General features: G+C 56.5%; 9 protein-coding genes across 9 annotated transcripts; 6 read left to right on the top strand and 3 right to left on the bottom strand.

Moving 5' to 3' along the window:
* The first annotated feature begins 163 nt into the window (after window positions 1–163).
* L226DRAFT_549463 (UDP-glucose 4-epimerase) lies at window positions 164–8,556 on the top strand. The gene is made up of 14 exons (XM_067682681.1): window positions 164–435; window positions 487–580; window positions 637–1,086; window positions 1,137–1,420; window positions 1,468–1,964; window positions 2,022–2,481; window positions 2,561–2,761; window positions 6,725–6,758; window positions 6,891–7,150; window positions 7,209–7,458; window positions 7,515–7,557; window positions 7,605–7,745; window positions 7,801–8,031; window positions 8,090–8,556. The coding sequence occupies exons 1-14, from the start codon at window positions 253–255 to the stop codon at window positions 8,232–8,234; spliced, it is 3,273 nt and encodes a 1,090-aa protein (XP_067543513.1). The 5' UTR covers window positions 164–252; the 3' UTR covers window positions 8,235–8,556.
* A 284-nt stretch (window positions 8,557–8,840) lies between these two features.
* On the bottom strand, window positions 8,841–9,266 carry L226DRAFT_565444 (uncharacterized protein; the record flags this gene model as incomplete). Its single annotated transcript, XM_067683800.1, has 1 exon — window positions 8,841–9,266. One exon carries the CDS (start codon window positions 9,264–9,266, stop codon window positions 8,841–8,843), a length of 426 nt encoding a protein of 141 aa, XP_067543512.1.
* A 158-nt stretch (window positions 9,267–9,424) lies between these two features.
* Window positions 9,425–12,069, top strand: L226DRAFT_529063 (uncharacterized protein). Its single transcript, XM_067679520.1, has 5 exons — window positions 9,425–9,557; window positions 9,614–11,256; window positions 11,308–11,471; window positions 11,529–11,786; window positions 11,871–12,069. Exons 1-4 carry the CDS (start codon window positions 9,549–9,551, stop codon window positions 11,780–11,782), a joined length of 2,070 nt encoding a protein of 689 aa, XP_067543511.1. The 5' UTR covers window positions 9,425–9,548; the 3' UTR covers window positions 11,783–11,786; window positions 11,871–12,069.
* Window positions 11,599–12,470, bottom strand: L226DRAFT_529061 (uncharacterized protein). Its single transcript, XM_067679519.1, has 2 exons — window positions 12,218–12,470; window positions 11,599–12,166 (listed from the first exon to the last, which is right to left on the bottom strand). Exons 1-2 carry the CDS (start codon window positions 12,398–12,400, stop codon window positions 12,050–12,052), a joined length of 300 nt encoding a protein of 99 aa, XP_067543510.1. The 5' UTR covers window positions 12,401–12,470; the 3' UTR covers window positions 11,599–12,049.
* Window positions 12,471–12,683: 213 nt separating this feature from the next.
* L226DRAFT_529058 (NAD(P)-binding protein) lies at window positions 12,684–13,817 on the bottom strand. Its single transcript, XM_067679518.1, has one exon. The coding sequence runs from the start codon at window positions 13,777–13,779 to the stop codon at window positions 12,823–12,825; it is 957 nt and encodes a 318-aa protein (XP_067543509.1). The 5' UTR covers window positions 13,780–13,817; the 3' UTR covers window positions 12,684–12,822.
* Window positions 13,818–14,451: 634 nt separating this feature from the next.
* Window positions 14,452–14,892, top strand: L226DRAFT_529056 (uncharacterized protein). Its single transcript, XM_067679517.1, has one exon. It carries the CDS (start codon window positions 14,502–14,504, stop codon window positions 14,871–14,873), a length of 372 nt encoding a protein of 123 aa, XP_067543508.1. The 5' UTR covers window positions 14,452–14,501; the 3' UTR covers window positions 14,874–14,892.
* Window positions 14,893–15,743: 851 nt separating this feature from the next.
* Window positions 15,744–18,453, top strand: L226DRAFT_498145 (MFS general substrate transporter). The gene is made up of 16 exons (XM_067677652.1): window positions 15,744–15,757; window positions 15,813–15,856; window positions 15,918–16,083; window positions 16,147–16,191; window positions 16,248–16,388; window positions 16,449–16,515; window positions 16,574–16,671; window positions 16,732–16,764; window positions 16,814–16,876; window positions 16,934–17,048; window positions 17,104–17,331; window positions 17,386–17,431; window positions 17,485–17,549; window positions 17,615–17,844; window positions 17,905–18,166; window positions 18,223–18,453. Exons 2-16 carry the CDS (start codon window positions 15,838–15,840, stop codon window positions 18,304–18,306), a joined length of 1,662 nt encoding a protein of 553 aa, XP_067543507.1. The 5' UTR covers window positions 15,744–15,757; window positions 15,813–15,837; the 3' UTR covers window positions 18,307–18,453.
* A 603-nt stretch (window positions 18,454–19,056) lies between these two features.
* Window positions 19,057–21,177, top strand: L226DRAFT_529054 (uncharacterized protein). The gene is made up of 9 exons (XM_067679516.1): window positions 19,057–19,410; window positions 19,471–20,080; window positions 20,137–20,187; window positions 20,241–20,288; window positions 20,348–20,434; window positions 20,496–20,552; window positions 20,738–20,971; window positions 21,028–21,062; window positions 21,121–21,177. The coding sequence occupies exons 1-7, from the start codon at window positions 19,064–19,066 to the stop codon at window positions 20,801–20,803; spliced, it is 1,266 nt and encodes a 421-aa protein (XP_067543506.1). The 5' UTR covers window positions 19,057–19,063; the 3' UTR covers window positions 20,804–20,971; window positions 21,028–21,062; window positions 21,121–21,177.
* An 88-nt stretch (window positions 21,178–21,265) lies between these two features.
* Window positions 21,266–24,144, top strand: L226DRAFT_42024 (MFS general substrate transporter). Its single transcript, XM_067674592.1, has 15 exons — window positions 21,266–21,545; window positions 21,597–21,762; window positions 21,828–21,872; window positions 21,925–22,065; window positions 22,124–22,190; window positions 22,265–22,362; window positions 22,423–22,455; window positions 22,518–22,580; window positions 22,651–22,765; window positions 22,819–23,067; window positions 23,131–23,176; window positions 23,230–23,294; window positions 23,370–23,599; window positions 23,662–23,923; window positions 23,996–24,144. The coding sequence occupies exons 1-15, from the start codon at window positions 21,527–21,529 to the stop codon at window positions 24,044–24,046; spliced, it is 1,650 nt and encodes a 549-aa protein (XP_067543505.1). The 5' UTR covers window positions 21,266–21,526; the 3' UTR covers window positions 24,047–24,144.
* Window positions 24,145–24,718: the final 574 nt, after the last annotated feature.

Below are 24,718 nucleotides of genomic sequence, written 5' to 3'. Positions count from 1 at the left end.
TATTAGTCTTCTGCGAATAACGATACTGAGGTTCAAGTGGTCCAATGGATGTATAGGCAAGGCGTATACGTAGGTGAGGAACGGTCCGGGTCAAGAAGGGTCGGACTCAAGCGCGCGTCGCGTTCGCCGGTGGGCGCCTGCCATGCCCACTCCCTTGTGGCGGCGACAACGACTCTTCGTTCGAACCCCCATCGTCCACCCACTTTCTTCGTTCTACGGTCCCGAAATTGCTTCGCTCAATGATTGCGCGAGATGCAAGCGATTGAAGATAGCTTGAAGTCTTTGCTCGCCACGCTGCCCGCGCGTCCGCTCGAGAAACCTATACTTGACGGGCTTGTGGAACGCACACTGTCACAGACGCAAGCCAACGCGAACCCGGAAAGTTGGAAGAACAGATGGGAGTACGTGCTGAGGAAGGAGGTTTTTGACTTGGCTGTGAGTAACACCCGGCTGACGCACAATATGAACGGACTAACTGGCGTGCAGGCTACGGAGGGGAAAGCCCTCAAAGACCCAACGACGAACTACTACGAGCAACTCAATGACATGCTCGACATCATCCTCACATTTACAGAACACGGTGCGTTTCCACGCTTATACTGACGTCTATCTCAGCCTCATGGCCCGACACCCCAGACGCATGCGACCAAGCCTTCCCCTTCACGGTCTTGCAAGACCTGCTCGAGACGCAAACCATATCCTCCTGCTCGCACATCTTCTCCTGGATTGAGGCGCACGCGAGCCGCCTTACCGAGGGCATGGTCCCGCAGAAGGGCAAAGCCCTCGTCCTCCTCCGTACCCTCAACGACCTCCTCCGCCGGCTTTCCAACACCGGCGCGACGACGATGTTCTGCGGGCGCATCCTCACATTCCTCAGTCGCGTATTCCCTCTTGGAGAGAGGAGCGGAGTGAACTTGAGGGGCGAGTATGGGCCAGTGTGGGATGGGCCGGTGGCGAAGGAGAAGGACGAGGATACTGTGAGTGGAGCGGAGAAGCAGGAGGAAGGGAACAAGATGGATGTGGACGAAGTGAAAGTGGAGGACGCCGTGGATGCCGCAGCGGAGAAGAAGCGCAAGGAGAAAGAGGGTGCGTATGTCCGTTTGCTTCTCGTCAGCCATTATGCTCAGTCTACGCAGAGTTCTATTATACTTTCTGGTCTCTCCAGCTACCCTTATCGCGGCCGCCATTATTTGCGGAACCGCAAACCTTTACCGAGTTTAAGGACGCGGTTGCGAAGGTGTTGCCTATCATCAAGGAGGCCACTGCGAAGGACCGCGCTCTTATGGGCAGCAAGTCCAACCATGCATCCTCGTCAGGTCCGTTGAAGCGAAAGCGGGAACCAGGCGCTACGGAAAGCTCGGCGAAGAGCGAATACTACTTCGCGAAGTACCTGACCAGTCCAGAGCTGCTCGATCTGGAGGTACGAAAGTCACGAATCCAACACACATCGTGCTAACCACCCCACAGATCTCAGACACGCACTTCAGACGACAGTTCCTATTCCAGCTCCTCATTCTACTCCACCATCTACTCACATTCACCAAAACCGCGAAGGCGACGTGGTCTTCCCCACGTAATCGCTCGCTGCAGATCGACTTCACGCTCGAAGCTGCAGATGCGCAGTGGGTCCAGGAGACAATCACTCGCGCCACAGAGGAGCTACGACAGACCGCTCCGAATGGACGTGCCTTCGCCGAGACAGTCCAAACCATCTTGGAGCGCGAGAAGAACTGGGTCCGCTGGAAGAACGAACTGTGCACCCCGTTCGACCGCGAACCGTGGAGCGAGGAGATCGATGTCAACGGGGAGAAACGTAAGGTCGGGCTGGAGGAAGCGACAGAGGGGGTCCGCAAAAAGATGCGGATGGACCCAGAACCGTGGCCGCACCACTACGGCAGCGCACCGCTGACGGAGATCTGGGAGATGGGCTACAGGGACCTGTACGACCTCCAACATCCCTTCCAGTGAGTGCTTCATATACTTCTGTTGTCTCGTCTCGTGCTGAGCCGCGTCCATTGCAGACCTGGAGACGTCAAAGACTTCGTCCGAAAGATCAAGCAGGAAGATGCGCGCATTGACATGCGCAAGAAGATGCTCACCAAGCAGGCCGAGCGCATCGCCCAGGCCCGCACCAAGGCTGCCGCGCTCAAGGAGGGGGCCCCCGCGCCTGGCCTCTCATTACCGGCGGTCGCCACTCCCACTCCAGCCAGTACGGTCCTGCCCAGTTCGGCATCTGCATCATCACAGGATGGCCTCAAGGCGCCGGGTACGCCGACGCCGCTGCACCCGTCGCTGCCCGCGAAGCCTGGAACGACACCCGTGCCCGGCGAGAGCGCAGCGGCGTCACCTGCTCGTATCTCCACGCCGAACCCACCGCCTGCCGCGCCAGCCACTCCTACGCCGGCACCTCCACCAACCCCAGCGACCGAACCGGCTCCCATCGTGCTGCCCCCAGACGAGCAGCTCATGAAGTACGAAGAGGTAAGCTTACGACTCATCACATCCGCCCCTCTGTGCGTTCTGGTTTCTGGTCGAACATTGCTAACATGGACGATCGCAGAACAAGCATCGCTGGGCCTGGCTTGCCCTCCGAATGGCCCGGGACCTGTATCTTCAACACTTCGGGAAGATCGGCACGGGCGACGTCCTTGCACTCGCGCAGGAGATTGACAAGGAGCGCGAGAGGGCTGCCGCGGAGGCAGCGGCACAGGCGTCCGCGAGCCCTGCCGCCCCGGCGGGCGCTGGAGATCTGCCCCCAGCCGTGTCGCTTGATGGTGGGAAGTCGACGGTCACAAAGCCGGAGGGTACGGAACCTCAGGCTGCCGTGAATGGCGATGGAGCTCATGCGCAGAAGGATGCAGAAGGTGATGTCAAGATGGAGGAGCGGTAGCTTCGCCGACGCTGTGCTGCAGTGTATTCTGGGTTGTAGCCTATCCATATTTTGTCCCAATATCGTTCCGGTGCGATGAACATGCATCATTTGTCGAGGTTCTATCGATTTCAGGTCTCAGATTCAGAGCTCAAGACTCGACGTCAAGGACAGACCCTTCAAAGTCCTGTGCAATCGCGGAGTCATCCCGTGATTGACTGTAGTGTTCATTCGCCTTGCATCCCTTCATACCTAGACTTCTGCGGAGACTTTGCGACTCAACTCTGGCAAGAACCGGAGGATGAGCTGGACAAAGGCAGCAACAAGCCAGCCTAGCGGCCATATGCTGTAGGCGCCGGCCTCTAGCGCACTGGGTGCAATACCGAGCGTTGCGACACTGTATTGCTTCAACTTGATCCATGCCCATCTCCTTTGTGTAATTCTGTGTTCCTCTCCTGGCCTTAAAGCTGCTTGAAATTGGCCTCTGAAGCTTGAACCTTGCCTCTGCTGGCGATACAACTTGTACTACGTCCTACACGTACTGACGACGACGATCCGAGATGCAGTCTCTACGGACCCGCAAGCCCTCCGAGTCGCGGCCCAAGGGCGCGCCACGCCAGGGGACGATACGCAAGCCCAACCCCGCTGCGCGCGACCCGGAACGGCGAGCGACGCGCGTCGGGGAGAAGATGAAGAAGCGGATGTCGACGCGGTGGGCAAACATCTCCGGGCCCAGCGACGCGCTGGTCCCCGACGTGCCTTCACTGCCGATTGGACTCCGCGAGGGATCGTACAGGCAGCAGAGCCAGGAGGAGCAGAGGTTGACGGAAGAGCCGCAAGAGGACCCGAGGGCTGCTGAACTGAAGTTGTTGGATAAGGACAACTTCGATCCGGATGCTTGTGCGTATGCTCACTGTTCTCGTGTGGGAGATGCTTTATCTTCGTGGCTGAGGCAGACCTCAAGCTGAAACTGGCGAACTCGACCGAGTCTGAGCTTCGATTGCTGCAGTCGTCGTTGCAGGGTCAGAAGGACGGGGTTGCCGTCGACTTGCAGCGGAACGTTTTCAAGAAGTGCGTCGTTTGACTGACTCATGTGTGGACACTGCGTGTCTGACATCAATGCTCCAGCTATGCAGAGTTCATGCTAGTCTCGAAGGAGGTCAGTACCCTGGAGAATGAGATGCTCGAGTTCAAGGAGGCCCTTGCGGAGTGGAAGGGAATGCCATCGCTACTGCATATCGACGATTCTGCCTCTGTGGCAGGTGTGTGTCTCTCCCTGTGGTGTCTGTGGCCCTTCAACGAACACGCGAATTGTAGAGCGTCGCCGTAACGTGCGGTCGTCAATCGCGGATCTTCGCGTGCTCTACGCCAACCAGATGCAGAACCTGCATATGCAGGTTGAAGGCTCCTCCAAGTTTGTCCCAACGACTCCCGGAAGGCACATTGTCACTGAGGTCGACAACATCGTTGCACTGAACCCGGCAACATACAAAGTCGACCACTCGGTCCGCTTTGTGTTGCTTGATGATGCAGTACTGGTCGCGCGGAAGCGAAAGCGGCGCAACAATGCGGAGAGTGACAAGCTTGTGGCGGAGAAGTGTTGGCCACTCAACGAGATGCTTGTCCTCGACACGAAGGATACCCCAAGTACGTGCCTTGCTCCTGCCCCATACGACGTCAGTGCTGACTGACGTCGGCAGGCATGACGAACGTCTTCAAGATTAGGCACGGCAAGGAGACGCACGTCTACCGGACTGATATATCTGCGGACAAGAAGAATCTTCTCTCGCAGTTCCGACATGTCGCAGAAGAGCTTGCCGCGAAGAAGCGCAAGGAACGGGAGGGCGAGCATCAACGGCGGAAGAGTTTGTGGATGGGCGACGTGAGTCGTTACATCCCATCGCCCACTCTCTCGACTGATCATCTGTGTGTAGCGGGCCTCGATGGCTTTCCCAGGCGAAAGCATGCCTGGGATGCCGCCTATGCCGGAGTGGATGACCGATCTCGCGAGCAAAGTTGGCGACATGGGCTCCAGCGCGAAGGAGAAGGTGGAGCGCGACGCACGTTGGATCGGCGACTGGTCCGACGAGCTGACGGTGGCGATCGCGCTGCGCGAGTGGGATAAGGCTGTCGCACTCGTCGAGGAGGGCGAGGGCAAGCTCGGGGTGATGCCCCAGCTTGCAGCGAAGTTGACCCCGCTCAAGGCGTCGCTCACTGCAGCCCTCTTGCAGAGCCTGTCTGTTCCGTCGAACCGCAAGAGCGTTGTCGTCCATCTTATCGGGCTGCTGGTCAAGCTCAAGGCTGGCGCCGCGGCGAGGAGCACGTTCCTTGCCGCGCGAGCGGACGTGATCAAGAAGTGCGTGCGGAAGATCTCGTTCGAGGGCCACATAGGCTCGTACATCGGCGACCTGGCCACCGTTGTGTTCACCGGAATCAAGCATACCGCGGACTGGTTCCTCGCTAGCTTCCGAGAGAATGAAGTCGCCAGTAGTGAGTCGCAAGTCGTGTTAAACAGCAAATACGAGCTAACCACCTCGCAGGTTTCGTCGAATGGGCCAAGACGCAAATTGAGCTATACGCGGAGATGTTCAGGAAACAGGTCTTTAGCTCGGACGTGGACTCGCGCACCATCGATGAGGCGATACAGATCACGCATGTCCAGAGCAAGAAGCTCTTAGAGGAGTTTGGCATCGACTTCCGGTTCCTCCTCGACAGTCTTCTTGTCGAGAAGCCCAAAGAGAACACCCGCCCGCCCACGTACCGCGCACACACAGAACGTACACCCGACCCTATCCACACTCCCGCATCGACTCCCGTACGCTCTCGTTCGCCCGCTCCTGGCTACGCATCGACGCCTTCTCGTTCACGCACTCCAGTTCCTGCTGTGCCCCCGATGCCGTCTTCTGCAGCACTACCCCCTCCTCCAGCGATCCCCGCACTCTCAGTGCCCACGCCGCTCTCTGCTTCTCCTGGGAGGTCTCCGTCAGCAACGAGACTGCGTTCTCCGGCTCCGCCCCCCCGTACGGCGAGCCAGGCGTCGTTCAGGAGCCAAACCCCGACGAACGAGTTGAGCACGAGCTCCAGTCGCTCCGTGCGTGGTAGTCCCGCCCCGCCCCCGCCGCGGTCGAGGGATCGGCCGGGCAGCTCTGCTGGGCAGCGGCCGCAGGGCATAGATGGGTCACGGCGACAGGGTGGTATGTTCTGATACTCGAATTATCCGGGAATTTTGTACTTGTACTATAAGTTATTCATTTGGAGGAAGTCCTTTGTCACCGCGAGCATCTCACCAACAGCTTAAGGAGTTCACGCCAGGTAGTGGCCAGTACCTCATTGGCCCTTCTAGTTCTCTACGGGGTAGCGGTGGGGGTCTCACGGTGATTGGTCAACTGAGAGACGGGTCCCACATGGTGCTGTGTGTAGCTGTACTGCGGCATGATGACATTGTTCGAAGTCTGGGGCGAGTCGGGCCTCGTTCACCGGCTTGTGCTGCAGAATCCTACTAGTCAGAACATATCGCCGAGGCCTTTAGCTAGACATGCGGTCGAGCAGGTGGGTTTTGTTCACGCGCACCACGTCGATTGGAGTAGAACTCACCGGCGCTCAAGAAAACGGGAATTCAAAAGTTCGAGGGTGGGCGGTGGCGGGCCGCGGTGACCGCGATCAGTCAGTGCGAGATCTGTACGCGCGATCTCGACGAACGGGAATCGATAAATACCCCTCCCCGCACTATTAATCCTCACTGTTTTACTTACTCCCCTCACATTCTCCACACATCTACTCAACATGTCTGAGCCTCTCAAAGTCTGTCTTGTTATCATTGCGCGACCTCATCGTTCTGACCCTTGAGCTGTACAGCGTGTTCTCGTCACCGGCGGCGCTGGTTACATCGGTGCGCACGAGTCCTTATGTTTTGCATACAGGCGACCCCGTGTCTGACCAGAACCTGTCGCATCTCCTTCATCTCCTCGTCGCGGATCTCGTACCTTCACGCGACCCCTCGCGTACCTCTCTCCGACACCAGGCTCGCACGTCATCTTTGCGCTCCAAGAAACGCGGAGGTACAAGGTCATCTCGGTGGACAACCACCACAACTCCAGCCCCAAGGCTATCGAACGTGTTGCTCAGATCGCGCGCGACAACTTGCCCGCAAACGCGACAGCACAGGACAAGGACAGCGCCGAGATCGACGCCTACACGGTCGACCTCACCCAGCGTGACCAGGTCCGCAAGGTCTTTGAGAAGTATGGCAAGGGTGGTATTTGGGGCGTCATCCACATCGCGGTACGTGTCACTTTTCCTTGCAACGCCCTTCATCGCTCAAGTGCAACCGTGTGTCTAGGCATACAAGGCCGTTGGCGAATCAACCGAAATCCCCCTGACCTACTACGAAAACAACGTCGCCGCAACGGTCTACCTCCTCCAGGTCATGTCCGAGTTCGACTGCACACGTATCGTCTACTCTTCCAGTGCCACCGTCTACGGCACGCCCCCGATCATCCCCATTCCCGAGACCACTCGTCTGCAGGCACACAGTCCGTACGGCAAGACCAAAGTCATGTGCGAGACGATCGTCTCAGATCTCTGCTCTGGTGCGTCCCCGCTCCATCCCTCTGCTAGCCTGCAGATCTGACATGACGTCCTACAGCTGAACCGCAGCGCTTCCGGGGGCTGTCATTACGTTACTTCAAGTAAGTCTATCACCCTCATTGCGGTGCTCATGCTAAGACATCTATAGCCCTGCGGGCGCGCATCCCTCTGGTCTCATCGGCGAGGCTCCCATTGGCCGTCCCGGAAACCTCTTCCCCCTCCTCGCTGCCATCGCGGTCGGCCGTGAACCGAACGACCTCAAGGTATTCGGCAACGACTACCCCACCCCGTACGTCCGCTTGCCCTCTTATCCCATGCGCATCCACTCACGCATATGCCCACAGTGACGGCACATGCGTGCGCGACTACCTCCACGTCCTCGACCTCGCGAAGGGCCACCTGCTCGCATTGGACGCGCTCGCCCCCGAGTCTAAGGCGTTTGACGACTGCCCAACGGAGGCGCGCTACAAGGCGTACAACCTTGGCCGCGGAAAAGGCATGAGCGTGCTCCAGATCGTCGAGGCCATGCGCAAGGCAACCGGCTTTGACTACAAGTACGAGATCGTCGGCCGCAGGTGCGCGCTTTTCTGTACCAGCTGCTGCTGGTGAGCGTGACTGACAATATGCGAATAGGCGGGGCGATGTCCCGGACCTGACTGCGGACCCTGCGCTCGCGGAAAAGCAGCTCGGGTTCAAGGCGGAGCAGGACCTCGAGACGATGTGCAAGGACCTGTGGAACTGGCAGACGAAGAACCCCAAGGGGTACGACAGCAACTAGCGGGTGCACGATGCCCATTGTATGTAAGCTACATATCACCGCGGCTGCCTGCGAGCCGCAAGGACGGAAGAAGTAGACTCTCGATGCTACATGTAATTTCTGAGACTGTGTTAGTGTAATAGTCATAGTCATATACCGATCCCCCGAGTCTAGCAGCGTACCGCATGGACAAGGAGATGCCTATACGTTTGAGTATATAGCGATAGAGCCTAGGATGATGCGTATATGTATGATATTTAATGACGTTGGCGTGCGATTGTGTTTGGGCGGGACTAGTGTCGTACCGTACAATCCGTGTGCACCGCGTGTCGGGCTGGTCCGTCCCCAATTAGACCTATGTTGCGCTGCGTTCCTTCCGTTCGGGAAGGACCAGTGTCGTACCGCAATATTGTGTTTTGGTCCATCCCGAATCTAGACCTTCCGAGCGGACGCCAAGCGCAAGTCGCACTTCGGCCCTGTGGATCGTGTTGGGGGTCTGTACATGAACGTACGGGGCTCTATTCGAAAGAGTATGCAGAAGATGAAGATATCACTCACATCAACGCCGTACTGCCAGCCTCCGCCATGCGAAGCAGAGAATCGTCGCAGACGTCCGCATTCGCACTCCTACTTCTCCTCCTTTCCTGCGACCGCATCGGCACCGGTCTCTGGCACAGCAACAATCTCGATCTCCTCTTCCTCGACCACAACGACCGCACTCTCCTCTCCCTGTGCCCCCACCCCGCCTGCAGCCCGCGCCTCGAGATCGTTCAGCAGATCATCCAGGCTATCCATGATCCCATCCAGCCTCTCCTCCATCCCGTCCGCAACGTTCTCCGCCGCCTCGAGCCTCCGCAGGAGTTCCACCACGTCCTCGCCCTCCTCCGCCGATTCGCCACCGGTGCCGGAAAGGAGCTGCGTGAGGAGCGTGAGGTCGGCTTCGAGCGTGCGGGAGATTTCGGGTGCCGTATTTGTGTCTTTGTCTTCTGCGAGTCCGCTGGGGTTGGCAGTGGTGATGATATTAGAGGAAGGATTTGAGGTAGGGGCAGACATGATGGAAGTTGAGGTTAAGCTTGTGCTGCCTCCAGCTCCGAGCTTGGCAAGTGGAAGCGCTCTGGGTGTGGCCGGGCGGGCCGATAGTAAACGCCGACTTGCCCAACAAGCAATTATTACAGGTTGATTATCGACCAGCATCTGCATGAAGCCGAGGTCCAGTTCTTTCGGATCCACGACACTAGAACTGTAATTTGCATCAAATTCGCATGGTTTGCTGATCTAGAGCATAGACCGTTATAGGTCTCACATCCCGCTACGACAGCATATCGCGCCGTCCAGATGCGTACAGTGAGTACAGCTGGATTTGCGCAAACTTCTAGAGGCTAACATTGCTGTTGCTCCAGGCAGTCTCCGATCGACTGGTCCACAGAGTATTCGGAGACACCGTCCCTCCCACCCTCGCCGCTCGCATCCTCCTGTTCCTCCTGTTCCATGGAGTCGTGACGGTGGTCGACAAGGACGACGAACGCAAGACGATCGTCGAACATGAATGGCCTTCCCTTTGCTCTGCAGCTGCGCTCGGCGTCTCGACTCGCAATCACCCAGCGGACTTCCCCTCGGGGATGGCTGAGGGGATCGTGAAGTTGAACACCCGCTACGAATGGTCGTGGCAGAATGACCTCCGGACCGATTCTGCTGCAGACGCCGCGAACTTCCTCAATGTCGTCGGTTTCATGGCTTACATCTTTGCCCGTGCTGTCGACCCTCGCTTCCGGGATGTGCTCGCCCCTAAGATGCGCTTCGCCGTCCCTACACAGCCTGCCCAGCCGTTTCCTCTCTCTGCTAACGAGGAGCTGAAAGAAAAATGTCCCCGGCCGGGTATGTTTGCCCTCCCGACCGCGGCCTTCCCGGCCGTCTACCCGGACACGGACACAGACCATCATCATGTACAGGATCTTCGAGACTGTCTCTCGCCGCTCCGACGTACCCAAGATCTCTTCCCTGACGTTCTGAAATATGCTGGGAAGCTCGACGCGGCTTCCCCAGAACTTCTTGACTCAGGATTCTGCCCCAATGCCTCAGATCTGCAAGGCTTACGGACAGAGCTCGAGGCTCTCTTCGCAACGTTACGGTCGGAGTTGCGCCCCGATACATCGCTCCCGCCCAGTGAAGCACACGACCTCCTTGCTGGAGAACGACAGGACATCTCTTACGCGTGCTGGCCTGGCGTCCTCATCACGGGGGCTTACGTACCCAAGGACATCGGTGCAGCGATCGACGAAGCCATCCTCAGTATGCAGCAACAGAGAGCTGCACAGCCGTTTTTGCGATACACGCTCGGTCTGGCGTTCACGGAGAAGTCCATTTCATTTCTTAGGGGAGATCCTGTTGGTATCGAGTTGCAGGTCCTGGAGACGTGCACCGCTGTGGGCGTTCTGGAGGCTGTTTCGCTTGCGCTGGGCCTCATCGTGGCTGATGACCAGCATCTGGGGTTACATCCGGCCTTTGAGTTCGGAGCGGCGATCCGGACTTCTGGGCTGTCGGACAACAAGGTCCAAGCTGCAACATCGACACAGCGCGCGTCCTCGCAGCATGTCGTACAGCCTGAAGATATGGCGTCCACGGCCTCTCTTGAAGAGGAACGTTCGAAAGATCAAGCACCCTCTGGCAACGAGCCCTCCTGTACCCCGAGATCCTATCGCTTCCGAGAGGCTACCTTCTTCACTGTTCCCTTGGGCAACCCTAGCGGTGGACCGCAGATCAAGCAGCGGTACTATCTGGACTACCTCGTCTACGGCTCAAGCAGTGTTACAGGAAGGCAGACACGGGTATGGTGCGCATACAAGGAAGCGTCCGGCGACGACCCGAATATATGCGATGAGCACCGGCAACTTGTCAGCAAGGACGATCGTGTCTACGTCGGACCGTACGCACTCAAGATGAGCCACGCCGACGTCGCTACCGAGGCGTACAAGCTCGATATTGTAGGCCGCATCAAGCGGAGGGCAGACGAGGATGGCGCTAAGTATCTCCTCCTTCCAGACTTGTTCGTTGCAGTACTCTTGCTCCGTCCTTTCAGAAGCTGATCGTAATTCAGCGTGTCGTACGGGGAGAGAATCCGTGTGTCCCGTGAACAGTCAGATCGAGGTGTCGATGTCACAGAGTACCAAGAGACCATATCTGTGTCATTATTCAAACGAACCCTGGGGCAATACGTCCACGTTGGAGAAGTCGTGCGTGCGATCATTGACATGTTCAGAGGTACGTACAGCGATCCAGCCCTACCGAATTCTGAATACCACTCATGCAGGTCCACAGCTATTGAATGGCTTGCGTCCATCGGCATCGTGCATCGCGACATCAGCGACGGCAATATCCTATTGGCTCGAGAAACTCCTTCGTTGTTCACGGACCCGCAGACTCGCACATGCAGACTGCTACTTGGGGATCGTGACGAAATCGTGACGGCGCAGACTCTGAAGATCGTGCGGAGGTGCGCACCGGCGCGTTCGGAGGGGGTATTTGGTCTGCTCCATGACTTCGACATGGCTGGTCGTTGTGAAACACGATAGATTGGTGAGTGCTCTCTCGGTAGTTTGGGTCATCACCACTCATCGTTCAACGTTCAACGGTGCGATACCGCCTCCGACATGCTTGTAGGCCGCTTGACAGAACATATCACATTCACCTACGATGGACCGTCGGCTCACTGGCATCCTACATAAGTATCTTGGACCCATTGAGAAAGAACGTGAAACATGGCCGAAACGCATCCCGCAATGAGCCGGTCCCGACCACGCGGGGTTTAATCGCTGTTTCTACAGAGGCTGAGATAGACGTCAGTATAGGCATGGAGACGCACCGTGTTCTGTAAATGTGAGGATGATGTCGAGCATGTCATTGAGTTGCTCGTAGTAGTTCGTCGTTGGGTCTTTGAGGGCTTTCCCCTCCGTAGCCTGCACGCCAGTTAGTCCGTTCATATTGTGCGTCAGCCGGGTGTTACTCACAGCCAAGTCAAAAACCTCCTTCCTCAGCACGTACTCCCATCTGTTCTTCCAGCTCTCCGGGTTCGCGTTGGCTTGCGTCTGCGACAGTGTACGTTCCACAAGCTCGTCCAGAAGCTGCTTCTCGAGCGGACGCGCGGGTAGCGTCGCGAGCAAGGACTTCAAGCTATCTTCAATGGCTTGCATCCTGCGCAATCATATAACAGACCAGTCGCGGGACGGGAAAGTGACGGAGAGCGTGGACGATGTCGATGAGGGTTGGAACAAAGAGTTGTTGTCGCCGCCACAAGCGAGTCTCAGTGTGCATGGCAGGCGCCCGCTGGAGAACGCGACGCGCGCTCGAGTTCGACCTTCTTGACCGTTCGACGTTCGCCACCGGCACGAGTACTGCTCTACGCTTTGCCTGGACATCTTTTGAACAACTTGAACTTCGAGATATCGATGTCTTGTCATGTCCTCTTGGAGTCACTCGCAGAAACCTGATATACAAGACACTGAGACAAGGGCACTGAAGGTGTTGTCATAGAAGCTTAAATATCTGGGAACACGGTCGGTACATTGTACATCATCGGAATTCAGAAGTTACAGAGCAGGTATATGCGCATGTCTCAAGGCGTGAACACAAGCCTCTCCCCGTCGTTCTCCTTAACACCCCACGCCTTCTCGATATCCTTCAGCTTCTCCACCCTCAACTTCGGCGGCGGAGCCTCAACCACGAAGGACAACATCTCCGGGAGCTCACTGTTGAGCTCATCAAAGCCCCATGCTCCTGGACCAGCCCCGCGGATGGTCAGGTTCTTGCTCCTGAGCGCAGCTCCGGGGAGCGCCATGTCGGGACCCGTAACCGTGCCAATCTGGACATACTGCAGCGGGCGGCGTTGGCGCGGGAGGGTGGAAAGAAGGTGCGCGACGAGCGGCCCATAGAGGTAGTCGAGGATCACGTCGACTTCGCCCAGTTGGGAGAAGTCGGTGGAGGTGACGGGGTCCCCGATGATGACCTGCACGTCGATGTTCGGGACGGCGGCGAGCTTGGTAGCGTTGCGCGCAACGCCGATGACCCTGGTCGCGCCGAGCTTGCGTGCCGTGGCGGCCGCGATGACTCCGCTCGCGCTCGTCGCCCCGACGATGAGCGCGGTCCAGCCCTCCTTCGGGAGCTGCGTCATGTCGACTCGCGTCTTGAGCGCCATCCAGCTCGACATCGCCGGGTTGACCATCGCGGCGACGGCCTCGGGTTTGGCGCCGTCGGGGAGGTCGAAGACATAGGACTTCGGGACGTTGACGACCTCGGCGAAGGAGCCTCCGCCCGTCCGGAGAGTGATGAAGTAGACGAGTTTGCCCTCTGGGATGGTGGTTCCGACGCCATCAACACCGACGACGTGCGGGAGTGGCCCGGACGTGTAGTGCTTCCTGGCGGCGCGAGAGCGGACGAGCTGGTGCACGCCAGTTGCGAGGACGCGGATCTGGACGACACCGGATTCCGGGAGGGGTGAGGGAGGAGCGGGAACAGCGGTGTATGCGGGCGGGGAGCCCCAGGAGGTGACTTGGGCAATGTTGGTGGTCGACATGTTTCGGGTGCGAGTAGTGCGAGTGAGGATGGTGAGCGGTGAGTCTCGGAATTTGAGTGGTGTGCGGATTGTGTTGGGCTGACGAGGAGCACACCTAGTCTTATATACTGTGCAAAAGACTCGCAGACTCATGTTCGTCCAGACTCACGCACCATGGCCATTGCCTCATACTTAAAGTCATAATATCATGACTACTACGACATACAGCACTGCAGATGCAGCGAGCATCGCAGATCTTCGGGGGGCGCTTCCCGAGCGCTCGGCTTCTCGCCGTGCGTACGCCGGCGTCCTCTGAGGAGATTGACGATGACACACGCAGCTCACGTCTGCAATTGCATCCCTCATCACCCACGCCAGATATAGCCTCGGGGACCTGCCCCTGGCCGAAACGTTTGAAACCGCGTTTCTGCACCTGCGCGATGCGAAGCGGTACGTGTCGATCTTGTCACTACAGTCGAATTCCCCATAACCCATACCCCCTGATAACCCATACTCTCCGATACCACATAGTTTTCAGGCCTCCCCGAGTCGGGACAGTGGTGATAACCCATACATCTCTGTTATCCCATAACCCATAGCTCTATGGGGTCATTGTAACCCATGATTATATTACATAATGTGTCTCAATACTCCAATTATGGCTGATCTCTGCCTCCGTGTTGCTTGTTACGTCCCGGCGCGACACTTGTGCTGCTTCCCCGCTGCCTTCCACTGCTTCCGTGATGCCATCGGATCGTCTCACCGAGTTGCGTAAGGCGCTCAGCCTTCTTGAGAAGCAAGTCGCATCCAGGAAAGCTTGTCTCGAGGCCAGTCTTGCAAAGAAAGAAACTCTCACCCCCGAGGACGAAGCCTGGCTCGACCATGATGCCAACCTTGTCGATGAACGCTATGCACTCGATGTTTTGTCGTGCGCTCCGAACCACGATGCCGCACTGGCCGAGCTTACTTTGGAACAAAAGGGAGGCTGTTGCATGGTTGGAGAAGTTAGTAGAAAGCTGGAGGACATCCTCGCGAGCTTCTCACGCCAGATGCGTTTGGACGCACGGAAGGGAATGGTTGACACTTCCATCACAGACTTTTTCTGTCGTCAGTAGGTAGGCAATGTAAAGGATTCATTGGACGCTTCTCCTAAAATATGTGTGCGCTCGACAAGCGCCTATTTGGTCCCTTTCCCATAGCCCATAGTCTCCGATAACCCATACTTTTACCCTCCTACCGATAGGTATGGGTTATGGGGAATTCGACTGTACACGACGATGGTCATTTCATACGCACTAGCAGCCGCAGCGAATGGACTAAGGGAGAGACTGCGCCCGTTCCAGTCGTACTCGGCCCCGAAAGTATGTAAATTTATCTTCAAGATCTCGCACTGATACTCGAGGCGACCGAGCGTCAGGATGAGTACATAGTAGCACCGCTGCTATGCCGAAACACGCACTCCTGTTCTTCGGTACCGAGTATATGAAACCCCTGATTCTAACCACCCCTGGCTATGCACGAAGACATTTCCGGTGGTCGCCAGCATCTCCGTCCCGTGTCATTGTCACGTACCAGACATCAGATAGACCCGACTCTGCAAGACAGGTGAGTCTTCGCATTAAGAGACGATCACAAGGTTCCTTATTAACAACCCCAGATAATACCAGTCGACAGTTCAGTGTGCATATGCGGCCTACATACACGAGTGCTAGAGTAACGTGCGAGTAACCGAAACTTTGGCATACGCTCCGAGGTACTACCTCCGAAAACTGTTCTATTCTGCAAGCCCCGGAGTCTTGCCATCTTCCCATTCGCTGGCCTTGGCGATCGCACCTTCTGTATCTTCGACGCTTCCCATGATGCGCATTCATGGGAGCAAGTTTCTCTATCCTGATCGTTCCAAGGGGTGGGGGTGGTCAGTTGATGTTAAGCGCCTCGCTTCTTCCTGAGCCAGAAGTCCCATGAGCCACCGAACGGCGGACAAGCATAGCTGCGATGCGTGAGAGCTCGGGACCCGTTACCATATATAAGGGTCTGTGCTCATGTCCTTCTAGTGTCCTAGTGGATTCGCGATCGACTATGGTCTTTGGGATACTCGGTGAGTGCAAACTTCGTGCTGTGTTTGCAGTTATTCACGCCGTACGCCCTTGGTAATGCAGAAGACCGTTCCTTGGAGAACGTCCCTGGGACAGGGTTGCTTTCTGACCACGGAGTCGTAAGGGGACAAGAGGTCAACATCAACGAGGCGAAGGACTTGAAACACGGTACCGGGAGGTACGCGCACGTAATCCTCATCCCGCAGCCGTCAGACGACCCTCGAGATCCGTACGTCCGTCCGCATGTTGAACGTCCCGCGTGAGTGTGACTGCCAACCGTCGCGATCAACAGCTTGAATTGGCCATCTTGGAAGAAAGAAGCATGCTTCTGGACTCTGTACGGAGTTGTCGGTTGACTTCCCTCGGCGAGGATTCCTGAACATCCTCCCCTAGATCCTTCGGCACCAGCCTTACCGGTGCGCTTTCCCCGTTGGTGAGCGCAGGTTACGTGTTGCTGTCAAAGCAGTTCAACGTCTCCGTGGACGACGTCACGTCTTCGTTCGGCATTCTGCTCCTGGGGCTCGGCATATGCATGTGCGTGCGTCTCGAGCCTCAACCCTACCGTCATCCGTGTGGCTTATCCGACATGCACAGGATAGTACAGAATGCGCTGGCTGTGAAGTTCGGGCATCGCATTGTGTATTTGGTCTCCACGTTCTTGGTGAGTAGAACTCTGCTTAGAAAATTCCCATGCCCGCCTTATTTCTTCTTGAGCGCAGATGTTCATCTCTTGCATCTGGTGCGCTGCGAGTCCGAGCCTGGCCTCAATCCGTGCATCTCGGTTCTTCCAGGGCTGCGGCATGTCTGCGTTACAAGCGTGCGTTCCCGGAGACACTTCGATCATATCATGAAGGTTGAGTCCTGACGCGCAATGTAGTCTCGTTCCCTCAAGCCTAGAGCAGATATACTAGTAAGTATACCTCATGGATACCAGGAAAAGTATACTGATCGTACCACAGCGTTCATGAACGAGGGTCGCGATCTGTTATATGGAACTTCGCAATCATGGCCGGTATCACTCTGTGAGTTCACTTCGTAAACCTCGTTGGCGGATGCACGCCTGACCCTTCGTTCCGTAGAGGACCTCTGCTCTGCAGTTATGTAATCCAAAACTTGACGTGGGAGTTCGGGTTCTGGTTCGTCAGCATCGCCCTTGGTATTGCCACTGTTATGGTGTTTTTCTTTGTCCCTGAGGTGCGTCGGGTTCATTCCCGTACAGTTGATATATGTTAATTGACGATGATATTAGACGATGTTCGTCCGGGAGACAACGCTCCCTACGTCCAGGGCGCCGACCTTGGACAAGTCTAGCATGGAGAAGTCGTTGTCCGACGCGGATGTTGTTGCTGTCGAGCGGGATCCTGCACAATCGCCGGCAAGTTACATGTCCGGGCTCAAGATCTGGCATGGAACGTACTCGGATGAGAGGCTGTGGAAGATATTCTTGAGACCGCTCCCGTTCATTCTCTCGCCAGTGGTATGTCTTCCCCTCGCACTCAAACTCATCCACAGACATTGACACTGCAGACAGACGTGGTTTGTCTTCCTCACGTATGGCATGCAGACTGTGTGGCTCAGTGAGGCGACCACTTTACTACCGCAGAAGCGTCAATCTGACGATATGGTACAGGTCTAGTTCCCTTGTGCTCGGCTACCATCTTCACCCTGGAGTACAACTTCAACGCGGCGCAGATAGTATGCACCTTCCGTCTACAATTGGTCTCAAGGACCGTCTACAGCGAGCTGACCGTTTCACATAGGGTCTGACGAACCTTGGAGGAATCGTCGGCATCGTGTTGGCAATGCTGGTCACCGGTCCGCTGAACGACTGGGGTGTGGTGTGGATATCGAAGCGCAACCGCGGGATATACGAGCCTGAGTTCCGCCTGGTCTTCATGATCAGCATGCTCTTCGGTGTGTTCGGGTACGTCGGCTGGGCAGTCGGGAACGATCACCACATGCCCTGGATCGGAGCGGTGGCGTGTATCACGTAGGTCTCTCGTCTTCGAGGTCGCACCCATGTCGAGCTGGCCTGACCTCTCACGGACAGCATGCTCAACTTCAGCATGGTCGTTTCGGGCTCCGCCGCGGTTACTTACCTCCTGGACACCCATCGCGAAAACGCACTCCACATCCTTGCCGTGACCAATTTCGCGAAGAATATGGTCCTCTATGGCTCGACCTTCTTCGCAAACGGCATGATCCTCGATCGGGGCGTCAAGGTGTCCCTCCTCATCCTCGGGGCGTGCCAGGCGTTCTGTTGGCTTGCGTCCATTCCGATGTACATTTTCGGGAAGCGCGTGCGAGCGTTTGTAAGCCAACGTGTCGCTTGCCACAGAAGCTGCGAAGTGACTGACTGAAACTCTAGATCGCACGTCATCCCCGGCTATTCCGCGACGACGGCGCGCCTTCTTCAACACGAGTGTTTAAGGAAGGCGAGGGAGGTGGTTGAGGGTAGCGGCGATACTCACAAGGGGCGCGGGGATCGCGGCTTCGGGGCAGGAACTGCAAAAGTGTTTCTTCTCGCGATACAGGTAAGTATTTCATCAGACAGTATGGAACCACGAGATCAATCAGATGTCAACATACAATTTCGGGCGTTTGAAAAGATAGTATACTCACCGCCTTCTGTGTCAGTACTGTGCCTGCAACCGGAACATACTGGGAAATACGAGACTTGCCATATCGTAACCCACCACGACTTGAACCAGCCGCAACCGCAGGATTACTGATACCGAGCGTAAGTGCGAATCTGCTTGATCCATGACCCTGTAATCGCGTTCTTCGATTGGCCTCAGAGTACAGTTAACGTAGCACCATCGATAGAAAGAAGCATGCGTGTGAGCTGCGCTCAGGTGCATGTTGTCCACTGGAACCGTATTCCTGGGCCTTTCCGCGTCTTCTGACCTCCTCGTGACCACGCTATGGGCAATCTACTATTATCTAGGCCGTAAAACGTGCATGCTCGAAACAGATTGTCACCACGATTGGAACAATCCTCCGAGTACCGTACTGCGCGCTGGGAACGGTGACTCCGAGTACACCGCTCAAACCTGATGTGCCATCGATGGAAGTCGGCTTTCTGGATACCGTGCGCTTCGTTGCAATAGCTTCATATGACAGTTTCTGGGGTCCTGTACTCACCCAGTACTTATCTTGTCCTGTTCTCAAGTCAGTTTGCCCTTATACCCCACTGCTGTACCTCCTACATGTCGTTCCTAGACCGGTTGAGAGCACCTTACGATATCTATATGCGCAGCCTTTATGGTCTCGGGCTAGGATTTCCATTATGGGTTCCCGAGCCTGAACCACCGTTTGGTGAGGTGTGCTTAGGGGATGTTGGCTACATCTCTCAAGGCCGATTTTGCCTGCTATTCAACACGATGCGGGCCCCGACTGATAACCAACCCCACGGAGTTCCACCCGACTTTGTTCGCTTTGAACCTCCTCCGAATACTATCTCAACGCATATCGACGCCGTTACACAGAAAATGATCCTCAGCCGAGGATTGGTTGTTGCATCGACCAATGGAGGGGCGAACGATGAAAGCCAGACGTGCGTAGTATGATCTCGAATTGCACGTCCGTACAAGGCCCTCATATCCATGTCCCCTAGCCATTCGTCGCCCGCAGCCGAGACTGGGGTGACATTTAGATGCAACAGAAAATCTGGAGCGCTGCTGATGCTTCAAGGAACCGGCGACAAGACAAGGCTCGTTTGCAACGAGGTCGTCGCCAAGTACATCAAGCGCTTTATACGATCGTGGCACAAATTCGCGAATGACGCCGAGACGGTGGATATTGATCTTGACTTGTCGGATATCGTGTTCGTCAACGGATTCACGAAAGTCTCTGCGTGGGGGGTGGCCGCTTTCGAAAGCGCCGCTCCCGGTGGGCTCTTCGAGATCAGAAGAGGCGAGACCATGCCATCCGGCGCGCAGCAGCTCCGCGGTCTGGTGGGCTGGGATCATGAATTTGAATCAGTGTTATCTTTCAAATGGGGCCCATCCTACCGCGTTTCCGGTCCCCGCGATGACGCCGGTTCTATCGAGCCCATTCCCAAGGACCAGTGCATCTTCCTCCAGTATATGAGGGTGCGGTACAATAGAGTGCCACTGTGGCTGCAGCCAATTATGCGGGCTGGCGCAGGTCCCCATAACCTTCCTCCTCCCGACGACGAGACCCCATGCAGCCCTTCAGTTCTGAGTGGGGATGTATCTTCAGTGGTACGTAAATCTCTGCTCACGCTCTCCCTACTTGAGCTGATGAGTCCGTTGAGCAGTCTCCGGATGCGGATCTAGCCTGCACGGACCGGAGTTTGGACGTCTATGAGGTAGACTACGCCCGTTGCATACATCACCTTCTCTGTGACTGAGTCCGCCTCAGGTAGGCGCAGAGTCCAAGCGTACCAGACCCTGGAATTGGGTGCCGATGGTCAGTGTTCCGTTACAGTCGCCATATAATCAGTGCGGCTCATGGATATCACCCTACAGAAGGATCAACTGGTCCTCGGCACACTCAGAAGCATGCTTCATGTCGAGCTTAAGAAGTACCTCTTCCAGCCAGGAGGATCCGTACTGGTATGGGGCCGGCCGCTGCTGTTTCTCGATCGGGCTTCACCCTTATACCTGTCTTATTCAGTGTCATCGCGCGGAAGACGGAGGCAGCGTATATCGACTGTCTTGGAATGCACCATCGGTATGCATCGTTCCTCTTGTCCGGTGACTCTGTCCAACATCAGCGTTGTCGCCCGAACTCATCCCAAGAGTTGTCACTGGACTCTATGTTCGGCCGCATCATCGCGGACTTGTTGGGTCGGATCTGGTCATTTTGCGCCGTTTTGTCTTGCCATCCCACGACCTAATAACTCACCTGAGGGACAGGTTGATCGCGCCGCAAGCGGTCCGACTCGCTTCTTACAGCTTCAACCGTGCTCAACGGCAGCTTGAACCAAGTACGTATGTGTTTCTTGTGTGGTCAATATCGATGCTGATCACTAGAGAATGAGCCATTATAGGTGTGCCTTTGCCGAATCAGGGTGTTGTTATGCCGTTTTGTGATTGCGTCTGAGACTTTACCTCGTACCATTGTTTCCTACGATGTCTACGTTGTGACTAGTTGAGCTTGCAGAATACGCCTCTTTTTCTCGCCATCTGATCCTGACGGCTTTCAGGACTCCGGGCAAATGACGCCTCTCCGAAGGGTAGCGTATGGCCACTTCCTCTACCTAGCGCCTGGTCCAATATATCTGACGCAGAAGGTCAAGATATCGGCTCGATATCTCCGTCGACACGCTCCCTATTGAATATTGAAGTGTCCGCCGGTGCGTGGTACGCGGTCCTCGGTCCTCCCAATTCAATGCTTCCGACTGCGCATCCTATATCTGTGCGTCACGCCAGCAGGTCAGCTCTATATGAAACAGCGTCCGAGGATGCCCTACCGCCTCTCTGGCCTGTCCCATGATTGGCTCGCGCAGGAGCATGGGAGTAACCTTCTCGTTCTTGCTTGGTTTACGACTAGAGGTGATCACTTGACAGGGGGAACGGCTCCGCAGGGCTTCCTCTGAAGTCAGAAGTCCCATGAGCTGCCAAGGATGTCATATATCGTCAAGCGTGTGCTCTGTATAAAGGACTTCCTCACTTCCCAAGGCTCGCAACCTCCCGCCGATTCTCATGGCGTTCGGGATACTTGGCGAGTTGCATGTCTCGCGTCAGTTTGGTTCGTGTTGACCTTCTCCCGCAGAAGACTACTCCGTGGAGAAGGTTCCTGGGACTGGTCTGCTGTCTGATCAAGGAATAGTCCATGGTCACGAGGTCAATATCGACGAGGCGAAGGACTTAAAACGGGGAACAGGGAAATATGCGCACGTCGTTCTCATCCCCCAACCATCCGACGACCCTCGCGACCCGTGAGTATCGTCCCTCTAGTTCTCCCTGGGTATCCCAAGTATTCGCGTCGACCCCTTGCGTATAGCCTGAACTGGCCCTCCTGGAAGAAGGAAGCATGTTTCTGGACTCTGTGCGTATCTTCTGTTCTTTGGATTCGGGATGCGTGTCTGACTTCCTGGCAGAGTATTCGCTGCCAGCCTTGACGGCGCGCTCTCCCCAATGGTGGGCCCGGGCTATGTACTGCTCGCGAAGCAGTTCAACGTCTCGGTCGACAATGTGACGTCCTCGTTCGGCTTCATCCTCCTCGGCCTGGGTATATTCATGTACGTTTCCACCTCATATAACTTGTCCGGGACGGCTTGTGCTTACCCCGTCTGGTAGGCTGGCGCAGAACGCGCTGGCTGTGAAGTTCGGACACCGCATCGTGTACTTGGTCTCTGTGTCCCTAGTGAGTCAACAAGCTATCCGTTGGCCGCGCATTTCTCCTGATGGAGTCGATCTCGCACCTGTTGTGAAACCCAGATGTTCATCTCCTGTATCTGGTGCGCCTTGAGCCCGAACCTTGCCTCGATCCGAGCGTCCCGCCTTTTCCAGGGTTTCGGTATGTCTGCTTTGCAAAGGTGCATCCAATCGCTACACCTCCCTCGTTCCCTAACCTGACCGACTGGACCCGTCACCAGCCTCGTCGCATCAACACTAGAGCAAATATACTGGTGAGTCACTTATCGCGCACAGGTACGTTTGCGACCACTTCATGTACTTACGCTCCTACAAGTGTTCACGAGCGAGGCTCACGCTCCGTCATATGGAGCTTCTCGATCATGGCCGGTATCACTCTGTAAGCCTCTTCGCCCGAGACTCACGTATATGCTCGAGTAGCTGACCGCATGAGTCTCGTCCGTGCGCAGAGGTCCGCTCATCTGCAGCTACGTGATTCAAAACTTATCCTGGGAGTTCGGCTTCTGGTTCGTCAGCATCCCGCTTGGAATGACGGTTATTGGGGTGTTCTTCTTCGTGCCCGAGGTACTTCCTCTCCTATGCGCACAATTCCTCCCTGATTAACAGGGCGTGTGCAGACAACATTCAACCGTCAAGAAGCCATCCGGATGTCGAAGAAGCGAGAGACCGACCGGAGCAGCGTGGACAAGGAGAAGCCTGAAGTCTCCGAGGCGGAGGACGTCGAGAGCATGGGGGACCGCAGCTCTTCGCCGCTACCGGCTCCGCCCAGCTACCCCTCGCAGCTGAAGATCTGGCATGGATCGTTTACAGACGAGAGCATCTTCAGGATCTTCTTGAGACCCTTCCCGTTCCTGCTTTCGCCCGTGGTACGCCGCGCTCTACCTTCGTCTTCAGTACCGGAACCGCTTGCTGACGCATGCACTGAACAGACGTGGTTCCTCTTCCTCTCGCATGGCATGCAGACTGTGTGGCTAAGTGAGTGGCAGGCCCCATTCAACGCAGCATCAACCTGCTCACCTGCGTAACAGGTCTTGTCCCCCTTTGCTCCTCGACGATCTTCACCCTCGAGTACAACTTCAACGCCGCACAAATTGTACGTCTGCGCCTTCCCTTCCCTTCATCTGTGATCGCGCAATCCCGTCCTGACGCCTTCATCCCCATCCCACAGGGCCTCACAAATCTCGGCGGCATCGTCGGCATCGTACTTGCCATGGCCGTGACCGGGCCCCTGAACGACTTGGGCGTCGTCTGGATGTCGAAGCGCAACCGCGGGATGTACGAGCCCGAGTTCCGGCTCGTCTTCATGCTCAGCATGCTCTTCGGGGTCTTCGGGTACGTCGGCTGGGCAGTCGGGAACGACCACCGCATGCCCTGGATCGGCGCCGTCGCATGCATCACGTACGTCCTCCCGTCATCTACGCCCATTCGCTGCTAGCTGACCTGGCGCGTCACGCACCTAGCATGCTCAACTTCAGCATGGTCGTCTCCGGCTCGGCCGCAGTGACCTACCTGCTCGACACGCACCGCGCGAACGCGCTGCACATATTCGCGCTCAGCAACTTTGGGAAGAACATGGTCCTTTACGCGTCCACGTTCTTCGCGAACGGGATGGTCCTCTCCCGCGGCGTCAAGGTCTCGCTCCTCATCCTCGGCGCGTGTCAGGCGGTGTGCTGGCTCGCGAGCGTGCCGATGTATGTGTTCGGGAAGCGCGTCCGGGCATTCGTGAGTACTTTCCTTGTCATAGTCTTGGCTGTGGCGGCGTAGGGCGGGACCTAATGAGCCCTCATTCTACAGATTGCAAGACATCCTGAACTATTCCGGGGAGACCTCCCGGTAGAGGGGTGATTCCATGGGATGCGATATCAGCATACGCGTCCACCATGGTGGACGGCACGGAGAGAAGTCACGACTGGCATGTACCCATGATGTATCATATGAATTCTGTACTTGTATGTGGATTGAAGCTTGAGACCATGAGCGCAGAGTCGCAGGAATCGCTAGTCGGCAGGCCTCATAAATTAAGCCAGCTTGACCGACACGCATGACACCTTGTTCTACGCCTCTGATGTTGTCAACCTGTCGTTTCTGGAATGCATTGCAAGGTGAGCACCACGGGGATCGTATCTGGCCACTCACGTCGGGGCTATGGCTATGTGTAGGCTACGAGGTTGACTGTGTGTGCGCGGTCTCTGCGACGGACAAGACAAGCAACCTGCAAGCAAAGCGATACCATTTCCTAGATCTACATGTGAACACGTCCCTGCAGACGTTCTCTTCTCGCCGCTTCTCTTTCCTGTTCTCTTCTTTTTTTGGGATGCTCACGCAACGCTACGGTCCACACCGGATGAGCAAAGCCCGACCTCAACCTCCTCGAGCAGCGACATAGCACACACCTGACGATCGCCTCGATCTCGAAGAGCGCGTCGAGCGGGAGCCTCGCGACCTGGACAGCCGACCGCGCAGGCTTGTGGTCGCCGAAGAACTCGGCGTAGATCGCGTTCACGGGCTTGAAGTCGT

This window comes from Lentinus tigrinus (genome assembly GCF_003813185.1).
Source record: "Lentinus tigrinus ALCF2SS1-7 unplaced genomic scaffold L226scaffold_1, whole genome shotgun sequence".
Lineage (NCBI taxonomy): Eukaryota > Fungi > Basidiomycota > Agaricomycetes > Polyporales > Polyporaceae > Lentinus > Lentinus tigrinus.
This window is presented reverse-complemented; position numbering and strand designations above follow the sequence as displayed.

Bases quoted from the DNA above. Each gene is read 5' to 3' on its own strand.
- L226DRAFT_529063 (XM_067679520.1), top strand. The intron at 11,257-11,307 runs GTTCGTTGCAGT...ATCGTAATTCAG, and splicing joins TATCTCCTCCTTCCAGACTT to CGTGTCGTACGGGGAGAGAA. The intron at 11,472-11,528 runs GTACGTACAGCG...GCAGGTCCACAG, and splicing joins GATCATTGACATGTTCAGAG to CTATTGAATGGCTTGCGTCC.
- L226DRAFT_498145 (XM_067677652.1), top strand. The intron at 17,332-17,385 runs GTATGTCTTCCC...CACTGCAGACAG, and splicing joins CGTTCATTCTCTCGCCAGTG to ACGTGGTTTGTCTTCCTCAC. The intron at 17,432-17,484 runs GTGAGGCGACCA...GATATGGTACAG, and splicing joins CATGCAGACTGTGTGGCTCA to GTCTAGTTCCCTTGTGCTCG.
- L226DRAFT_529058 (XM_067679518.1), bottom strand. From the start codon at position 13,779: ATGTCGACCACCAACATTGCCCAAGTCACCTCCTGGGGCTCCCCGCCC.
- L226DRAFT_529061 (XM_067679519.1), bottom strand. From the start codon at position 12,400: ATGCAAGCCATTGAAGATAGCTTGAAGTCCTTGCTCGCGACGCTACCC. The intron at 12,167-12,217 runs GTGAGTAACACC...ACTGGCGTGCAG, and splicing joins AGGAGGTTTTTGACTTGGCT to GCTACGGAGGGGAAAGCCCT.
- L226DRAFT_529056 (XM_067679517.1), top strand. From the start codon at position 14,502: ATGCCATCGGATCGTCTCACCGAGTTGCGTAAGGCGCTCAGCCTTCTT.
- L226DRAFT_549463 (XM_067682681.1), top strand. From the start codon at position 253: ATGCAAGCGATTGAAGATAGCTTGAAGTCTTTGCTCGCCACGCTGCCC. The intron at 2,762-6,724 runs GTGTCGCTTGAT...TGAGCTGTACAG, and splicing joins CTGGAGATCTGCCCCCAGCC to CGTGTTCTCGTCACCGGCGG. The intron at 7,558-7,604 runs GTAAGTCTATCA...AGACATCTATAG, and splicing joins CTGTCATTACGTTACTTCAA to CCCTGCGGGCGCGCATCCCT.
- L226DRAFT_42024 (XM_067674592.1), top strand. The intron at 22,766-22,818 runs GTACTTCCTCTC...GGGCGTGTGCAG, and splicing joins TGTTCTTCTTCGTGCCCGAG to ACAACATTCAACCGTCAAGA. The intron at 23,600-23,661 runs GTACGTCCTCCC...TCACGCACCTAG, and splicing joins GGCGCCGTCGCATGCATCAC to CATGCTCAACTTCAGCATGG.
- L226DRAFT_529054 (XM_067679516.1), top strand. From the start codon at position 19,064: ATGTCGTTCCTAGACCGGTTGAGAGCACCTTACGATATCTATATGCGC. The intron at 20,289-20,347 runs GTCAGTGTTCCG...ATCACCCTACAG, and splicing joins CCTGGAATTGGGTGCCGATG to AAGGATCAACTGGTCCTCGG. The intron at 20,553-20,737 runs GTATGCATCGTT...CCTGAGGGACAG, and splicing joins TGTCTTGGAATGCACCATCG to GTTGATCGCGCCGCAAGCGG.